This window comes from Apium graveolens, chromosome 9, assembly GCF_009905375.1.
Source record: "Apium graveolens cultivar Ventura chromosome 9, ASM990537v1, whole genome shotgun sequence".
In the NCBI taxonomy this organism is placed as follows: domain Eukaryota; kingdom Viridiplantae; phylum Streptophyta; class Magnoliopsida; order Apiales; family Apiaceae; genus Apium; species Apium graveolens.
This window is the reverse complement of record NC_133655.1, coordinates 88,325,774-88,335,126: the sequence shown is the minus strand read 5'-3', so window position 1 is coordinate 88,335,126 and position 9,353 is coordinate 88,325,774. Positions and strand designations below refer to the sequence as shown.

The following is a 9,353-nucleotide window of genomic DNA, read 5'->3' as shown; positions in this document are numbered from 1 at the left end:
TGGATAGGTAGAATATGATAACCAATTATAAATATTATATAGCATGTAATTTTATCTAAGTGAAGTAAACATCAACGACTGTGATTGTGACTGTGACTGTTACTGTAGACTATCAACGACTAAAGGAAATTCTACTCAACAAATGTCGAGGAAACTAAATCAACAACAAAACATTCAATAGCCATTGATAGTGACTTAACAATAACACAAAAGACAAATATGACATAGCACATGTGTTGACAGGATTCTCGGACGAAATTGGAAGCCAAGACAAATGTTTTGACTTGAAAATTTTGAAAAAGAAAAAATATTCTATTTTCTTACAAGAAATTTAGATGATTATACAAAGCATTCTGTCAAAAGACAAATCTGTCAAAATCTGAAAGAATTAAATAGGAACAAGAATACAGAAGCTTATTTACTGGACTTAGATAATTGTTCTATTTTATAGTCTAGTAAAAAAATAGTTTGGTGTATTTAAATCTTTACAGAAGACTGAACATATTATCAATGTTATGATTATGACTCGATCTATAAAAGTGGTACTAATATCATTAAGATAAGACAAATGGAAGATTTTTTTTAAAAATGTTAAGAATTGCTTGTTTACGGATCAAGAAGTGTTGGACAATCAGTCAAACAACTTCAAGTTTGATGTCCTAAGTGATAAAAATATTTCAGATCTTAAGAATACAGGAGAGTTTGTAATTAAAATGAAGAAGACTCGTAAATATACACCTCATCCTCTTGTTTATTAATTAATTGTTGAAATTTTGTTTTGCCAATCACGTCAACTAATATTGAAAGAGTATTTTCAGCAATTGAAAATGCGAGAAAATGCGAATAATGATTTGTGTAATCAGATATTGGGGGATAAAAGACTGAATGAAACTATCACGGATATACGAGAAGGCTATGATTTACGAGTGGGATAACAAATCTGTAACGTTATCAGCATATGCAAACTCAGAGAATTCAGTTATGATCTGTAATAGGTTTTAGTGATGATAACACCATCACACAATAAAATGTAGGCTTCAACGCATAAAAACATGAATTTTTGTTGTTAAATAATTGTACTCCGATAAATTTTACTCCTCGTTCAGAATCCCGCACTTGACTTGCATACAAGTTTTATCTTTAAGTGAATTAATTGTCAATTTATTTTTTTAATATATATTTTTAAAATTAATCTTGTTAATAAAACAATATATTTCATAACTTAATTTAAAAAAAAACAAAGCACACCATTTTTGAATATGACAGGAAAGATTCATAATCATAGTGGGCTGGACCATTACCCCACCCTTTAATAAAAGCTGAAACAAATTTAGTTTATTTTCAAAAGAAAAAACTCAAATTAATTTATTTATCTTCTCCTGCTTTATTTTTCGTTGAGATCTATCCTAATAATGAAACCTCCTTCAATCTAACCCACCAAACAAACCCTAATTCCCAAATTCCCCCCTCTTTATTTAATTTCTAGGGTTTCAAATTCCATGTTCAATTACACAATTAATTGAAAATATATCCCCAATTCGAAATGACGACAAGAGGCAGCAGATCGGAGAAAGTGAAGACAATATTCGAGCAATTCGATGTAAACGTTGACGGTGGTCTGAACCGTGAAGAAATGGCGGCGCTTGTTGTCGCCGTTAATCCAAGAGTTAAGTTTAGTGATGAGCAAATAAATGCGATTCTCGATGAGGTGTTTAAGACGTATAGTGAGTTTATAGATGGAGAAAAAGGGCTTACACATGATGGTCTTCTTAGAACTTATGATGATGGTGCTGGTGATGTTGACCGTGATTTCGATGCGTTAGGATTGGAGTTGAAGGCGGAGAGAATTGAGGAAGCTTCGACGTCGTTGGTGGATGAGAGAGTTGTCGTTGAGCCTGCGAAAAAGCTCAGGACAGCTGCGTGGGCTACGTCGCCTAATCACGGGATTGTTTATGATGATACGTGGAGAATTGTCGATGATTTGGAGGTTTTGATTAAGAAATTGAAGGCCAAAGGGGTTAAGGACGGCAAGGGGAAGGGAGGAGAGACTAATTTTGATGCGTATTCAGATGCAGGGTGGTCGAGGGAGTTAGGGGCGTCGACGGAGATTAGTGATAAGAGAGTTGTGTGGGAGGATAATTCGAGTGTGTATAATGTGTTTGTTAAGGAGTTAGGGGTTTTGAGAGGAAGGGCGGATGGGGCTAGGTCGAGGTCTGAGGCGTTTGATGGACATATGGCGATTGGGAGGGTTTTGTATGAGCATCAGTTGTTTAAGGAGGGTTTTGTGAGTTTTAAGAGGGCGTGTGAGTTGCAGCCTGCTGATGTGAGAGCACATTTTAGGGCGGGGAATTGTTTGTATGTTCTAGGGAAGGAGAGGGAGTCGAAAGAGGAGTTTGTGCTTGCATTGGATGCTGCGGAGGCTAGTGGAAATGAGTGGAGTTATTTGCTTCCTCAGATTCATGTCAATTTGGGGATTGCACTGGAAGGTGAAGGTATGGTTATTAGTGCTTGTGAACATTATAGAGAGGCTGCGATTTTGTGTCCGACTCATTTTAGGGCTTTGAAGCTTTTGGGTAGTGCTCTTTTTGGTGTAGGTGAGTATAAAGCAGCTATTAAAGCTTTAGAAGAGGCTATATATATGAAACATGATTATGCAGATGCACATTGTGATTTGGCTTCCGCATTGCATGCTTTGGGTGATGATGATAATGCAATTAAGGAGTTTCAGAAAGCTATTGATCTGAAGCCAGGTCATGTGGATGCTTTGTATAATTTGGGCGGGCTGTATATGGATATGGGTCGGTATCAAAGAGCTTCTGAGATGTATACTAGGGTTTTGGGTGTGTGGCCAAATCATTGGAGGGCTCAACTTAATAAGGCAGTCTCGTTGTTAGGAGCCGGGGAAACAGAAGATGCCAAGAAAGCTTTGAAAGAAGCTTTGAAGATGACAAACAGGGTGGAGTTGCATGATGCAATTGCCCACTTGAAGCAGCTACAGAAGAAGAAGTTGAAAGGGAATGGGTCAGGCAACGGGGAGGAGAGCTTTGTTATTGTGGAGGCTTCGAAGTTTAAAATGGTTGGTGAAAAGACGACATCAAGGCAGGAGTTAGCCAATGCTATTGATGTAAGAGCTTTTCAGAGGATTACCAGGTTGAGCCGCTGTGATGTTGACTTGCTGAAGAAGGAGATGAATGAAGGTAATGCACCGGTGTCCTACTCTGGTGGTGGTGTTCCAGAGAAGTCTATTCGCAAGGCTTCTTTGGAAGGGATTCTTCACAGGTTACTCAGTTTCTTGAAGCCCGAAACCTTTGTGGGAGCTGTCAAAATGATTAACCAGAAAATCCTGTCTGTTTTGGATGAATCAGAATCAGGAAGGGTGGATTTGGGCATGTTTTTTGCTATTATTGCCCCCATATGCAGTGGTCCACCAGAAAGAAGAAAACGAGTTGCATTTGATGCCCTTGCTTGGCGTTCTGTTAATGCAGATGCAACACAGATAAGGAAAGTTGATGCTTTAAAGTACATTAAGGTGTTAAGATCAATCTATATTCCTTCTTACGGGATTAGTGAAATGTTGGAAATACATGGAGAAACGGATGTATCGTTAATTTCTTTGACAGAGTTTCTTGTAATGTTTGATGATTCTGACTGGGGTTTTGGAATTATGTCCACTCTACTGAAACTTGAGAGTGGAGATAGAAATCGTCATGGTAGACACGCTTGTTGCATTTGTCGCTACCCAATTATTGGTTCTCGTTTCAGGGAAATGAAGTCTCAATTTAGTCTGTGTAGTCAGTGTTACAGCGAAGGGAAAGTTCCTCCAAACTCCAAGCAGGAAGAATACAGATTCAAAGAGTATGCAACTGAGTCTGATGCAATGAAAGATAAATGCATGTGGTTCAGAGTGCATTCAAAAAATTCATCACCTGTTGATCCCCCTAGATAGTTAGTGTGTTCAATTTCCTTTCGGGAAACATGTAATATTCAAGTACAAATTTAGTTGTTGAGTGTGATGAATATATATTCAATGTATGTGTTTAGTGGCTTGTTCTTTTGTATGATAAATCCTTTCAAATTCATTGTTATTTTTTCTGCTCTTTGCGTTTAAAGTAAAATTTTAATTTTTTTACTACTTGTACCATCTCTTTTGTTGCTTCATAATTATCATTTATCTGTGGTATAGTTCAAATGCTAGTACTCGAATGCACTTTCTGTTAAGTTTTGCTTGCAAGTCATTGGACAAATGATTATTTGTGCCTAGTTTTGTAAGTTTTGTTAGGTTAGATCATTGATTACAAAGCCTAATTTATGCTTTTGTATAATCAAAACAAGAAAACAAGTGAATAAATGAGCTGTCTAAACTGCAAAGTTGGCTACGAAAAGTTTAAATGAGAACTTTATATCAGTAACAGGCTGTACCTACTAATACACAATCATGAAGATACCAAATTATCTTTTTTTAGTCATCTTAATAATCTCCAGCAAGGGAATTTTAAGTTACATCCAGATTTTTATTTACTAATTCCGCTAATCGTTATTTAATGATAAAATTTAAGTACTCATGTAAACATTTTTTCTCTTTTAGTTTATGAAATGAAGGTAGACTATACTATACTATACTCTACTCTACTCTATTAATTCTTTTACTCTTTGATCATTTTTATATCTATTTGTTGAACAGATAGTTCTCTTGCTGGGCCTGTTTTATTCAACTTTCCATCCCTTTTGATTTTTGTTTTTGTGGAGCACACGTTCTTAGAGATACCAATTCATCAAATAAAAAACAAAAAACGAGGAACAGATAACATAATTCTTTTAACCTAGAAGAGAGTACATACAGTATTTCATAGAAACAGAGATGTGCTAGCACAGCATATTTTTGCTGTATTGCAATGCGATTACAGTTGAACAATGCACACAACTACCGAGATTAGAAAGTTTCTAGACATACTTGTGAAGCTTGTTGCTAACCATTTCTTGCTCTGTGTATTGTAATGTGGAGATAACCTGTAGCATCTATAGACTATTCCTGCTGGGATATGTTAAGCTTTGGTATAAACGACATTGATTCCCGGTACAGGATAAATTGCTAACAAGTCTTCGGGATAAATTGTAGGTTTGTAACAAACTTCTTGTAAGGGGTTGTTTGGTCGGGGGTTAATGGGCTTGATTAATGGGAATGGGAACCCTACTTCCTAACTATGTTGTTTGGATTAAATTTTAGAAGTCGAGGAATGGGAACCCAAACCTTATCCATACCCCCGGGATTTCAAATTCATTCCCGACTATCTTCTTCTATTTTTTACTTCGATATTTCTTTCTTCTCTTCTCTGTCGATTTCTCTAATCTCTCGCTATTTTCTCCTTCTATTTCTCTCTGCCTCTTTTGTTTCTGCGCTCCTCTCTCTCTCTCCCTCTCTCGTTATCTCTCCCTCAATCCTCTCTCTCGTTGTATCTCCTTCCATCTCTGAAATACTCTCTCTCTCTCTCTCTCTCTCTCTCTCTCTCTCTCTCTCCCCTTCGTTCTTGTATTCTTCTCTCCCCTCTTCTTTTACGTCTCCGATTTCAGCGAGTGTGTACTCACAACGAATTGCAAGTTCGAATTTACATTATTCAGATCTATTCTTAAGGTAAGGTAAATTTAAAATTATATTTAGGCTATATATCATACACCCGTATCTGTGTATGTATTATTTTTATGATCAATTGTAGTATTAATGGATTTGAAGTCAATTTTACTACTTATTATATGTATTATTTGGCAAAATGACATAAAAGTGTTTGTTAAAATGACCAAGTGAGTGAATACAGTGTTGCTAAATGATTTTCGTAACATGGGTAATTCTTAATTCTAAGAAATGTTATGCTTATCGTGTCGTTTTATATATAGGATGAATTCAGGAAGAGGGCCAAACAAGAGGAATTGGACTATTGATGAGGATCGGGCTCTCACTGAAACTCTTCAAGAAGTAGCATTTGATACAAATTGGAAGAATGAGAAGGGATGGAGGATGGCTACCTGGTTCGAGTTGAGGAGTTAATGGCTGCAAAATTACCCATGGCTGACATGAAGGCAAATCCCCATATAGAGTCAAGGTGGAAATATTTGAAAAGAAAATACAATGCTATAGCTGATATGCGGGGCAGTTCTGGATTTGGTTGGGATGAGACGAACAAAAAAGCCAATGTGATAAAAGCATTTATGACGAATGGTGTAAGGTACGTAGTTATTCTACAGACTAACACTGCCTCTCTGCATATATTTTATGCTACTATTATTTGTTTACCTATTTTAATGTATACTTGTTTATCTTATAGAGATTTTATATATGAGAACTTTAACTTTAGAAATGAACGATGTCTTGCACTAACTATTAATTTATAGTACTCATATATTATCGTGTATTAATACTAAGCAACACTTTTAGGACCAGTTTTTGAATGGCTGAAATCTTAGAAGTATATGGCAAGTTTATTAAACAAGATATATTTTGAACCAATTGTTATCACTCAAAGAGTTCTTTAATTCCCTGAGCAAGTAAAGAACTTACCCGAGTAGACTAAAGAAATGATTATCGGGTAAGATCAGCACTGTGTACTGTTAATTCTACTGGAGTGATTGCAACTGAGAAATGAATTACTAATTTTTTTAGTGGAAGTAGGAGAATGGCTGAGTGAGGATCCATGGAAGGCTGGATAAGCCGGAACAAGATAAATGAAAACTTTGATTGCTGTAAACAGTTACGAAGTCATTGAAATGTTTACAACAATATTTACAACAGTATTTTTTGTGCTTGTATTAATTTTCTGCATGTAGGTGCTATGCACTTGCAATTCTTGTTGCTATATGACTGTTAATTTAGCAAATAATTAGATGTTGAGATGAATATAGAAGTTATGCGTTATTAGCATATAATCTCAATAGCAGAAGTTTTAATATTAGTTAGGAGTCTAAATTGTAAAATCTCTTTTAGCATGCATGTTTGGGGGCTATAATTAAACATATAATCAGGTCAGTATTTTTTATTTCAAGTTCGTCTGATATGTAAACTGTATATTCCTGGGATTCTATAGATATGATTGTCATCTTGGGGTAACTGGTAAGCTCTTCTTTGTGTTTTCCGTTGAGTGTTTATAAGAAGATTGTGGCCAAATGGGTGGCTTGCTTTTAGAACTTTGGTATAAATCACTACGAAAATGTCCACAAATATGCCCTTCACATTTCCTTTAATATCTTTGAGCTTCTATTGCAGAATTGTATTTTAGACGAATATCATGATTTGATCATCTCGCTATGTATATTGAGCTTGATGAGAATATGATTCTTGTAAGATTGGAATGTGTAATTTTGTACCATTTGCTTTTAGTTGTTTGATAATTGTATGCTAGTATGATTCCTTCTTGCAATGTATTCTCTTATATAATTCTTATAAAGAAAGAGAATGTCAATTTGTTGTTATCGTGGTTTTAATTACAAGGAATCTTGTAATATATCCCATTGTTTTTTGCTTTAATGTTCTGATTTGATGCACCGAGTTCAATCTTTGGATACTCACTAATGAAAATTCTTCTATTTGCTTATCTATTTGTGCTTTCTTCGTGACTTTGTAATTTGAATAGCAGCGGATTCAAGTGAAAATGATCAGAGAATTACGTTTATTCAATGTTGAATATATGAATTTGAATGCCTATAACATATTGTCCAATAAAAAGATAATACAATAAAAAAATCACAGGTGGTACTATAGTCTACAAGTTTTCGTGACACAAAATTTAGTTAGTACGACAAGTCGTCACTCTCATGCATTGTACCCCGTGAGTCTCATTAACTTAAGTAGGTAAACTACTGACCAATACTAGTAAAAATCTGTATCAAAAATGGTGAAAATTTATTAATGGTGCTGAAGATGTTTTCTCTTTCTGTACATGCAATATGTACATACAAGTATGGTCAAGACAAGAAGTGATGATGCAAGTGCTGTATTTTATAAATAGACATGCTTGAGAAATGACAGTATCAGGGCTGTAAACTAGCAGTATCTTTTATGGCTATGTGTTTTTAATGTTCCACTAATCTGGAGTTAGGTTGCTAAATTCTTTTTTTTGTATCTTACAATATCAGAGTCACAAGGATGCTAGAGGAATGTGGGGCATTTCGTTTCCACATTTTCATGCACTTGGACAATTGATGGGTAAACGATCGAGCAACTGGTAGTCATCCTGAACAATTCTCTGATGCAATTGAGAACATGGGTAATGAAACAACCGAATCAATGTTTAGTGCGTCCATTGATGAAACTGACCAAGAGTGTCCTTCTGTTTCCAAATTGGGTAAAAGAAAACGATCAAAGGACAACATCGAAAAAAATTTAGTTGCCATGTTTGATGACGTGTCTAGCAAATTAGGATCATTTATGGATAATGTTGACATGCATCTTGGTAAGTTGGTTGCTAACGAGAGTGATGACATGACATGTAAAGTGATGGATGCGTTAACTCAAATGGAAGGATTGTCAAGCGGTCAAGTGTTGGAGACTTCTAAAATTCTTATGGCCGAGCCCCATAAATTGAAAGTTTTTTTATCATGCCAATGCAGAGTTGAGAAAAGAATATATTTTTGGCCTTATATTGTCCAAGAAGAAAAAGTCATTTTTTTTATTTGTATGTCCTACAGCTGTAATAAGGAGATTTTATTGTTATTCACCATTACTTTAAAGATGGTATTGTTGGATGAATATGGTTTAAGATATATCCATATATTTATATTTAAAAGGATGAGTAGACTTGCATATATCCATGTGCTTATGCTTCTGAATTCTTGTGATTTAGGTACTCTGTTGTGTTTCAGTTTTGTAATAGAAGTTTATATTGGTGTTCCTACAGTGGGTTACAAGTTTATACTGTTATATAGTTAAAAACTAATTCCAATTCAGTTTTCATATTAAAATATATTTTCTTGTATTTATCTCAATTTTTCATTTGATTTTCATTTTTGAAATTAATATTTTTAAAAAAAGCAATCTCATTCCCATTCCAGGGTAATTCAAACAGTTTGATTCAGTTATCTCATTCCGATTCCAGGACGATCCAAACACCTCTGGTTAAGTCATTCCCATTATCGTTACCCCCATTCCCATTTCCTCAATTCCCATTCCCGATTCCCATTCCAATATGCTATCCAAACACCCCTTACTATCGGTTTCAAAAGATTAAAAATACATTCATACAAACATATATCAAACACACCATCAATAAATAGTGAGAGATGCAGAAAACATCCATCTTTTAAATTATTTGAAACAATACAGACATACCTGCGATGAATGGGGTTGGACCAGTAAAAGTAGTAGCTTT

General features: G+C 35.1%; 1 protein-coding gene and 1 long non-coding RNA gene across 2 annotated transcripts; both read left to right on the top strand.

The window, feature by feature from the left end:
• The first annotated feature begins 1,354 nt into the window (after positions 1–1,354).
• On the top strand, positions 1,355–4,092 carry LOC141683337 (putative TPR repeat-containing protein At1g05150). Its single transcript, XM_074488033.1, has one exon. It carries the CDS (start codon positions 1,544–1,546, stop codon positions 3,944–3,946), a length of 2,403 nt encoding a protein of 800 aa, XP_074344134.1. The 5' UTR covers positions 1,355–1,543; the 3' UTR covers positions 3,947–4,092.
• Positions 4,093–4,719: 627 nt separating this feature from the next.
• On the top strand, positions 4,720–8,771 carry LOC141687517 (uncharacterized). Its single transcript, XR_012561035.1, has 3 exons — positions 4,720–5,629; positions 5,890–6,218; positions 8,122–8,771. It is a non-coding gene; the product is annotated as an uncharacterized LOC141687517 (long non-coding RNA).
• Positions 8,772–9,353: the final 582 nt, after the last annotated feature.

Coding starts and splice junctions, on each gene's coding strand:
- LOC141683337 (XM_074488033.1), top strand. CDS start 1,544: ATGACGACAAGAGGCAGCAGATCGGAGAAAGTGAAGACAATATTCGAG.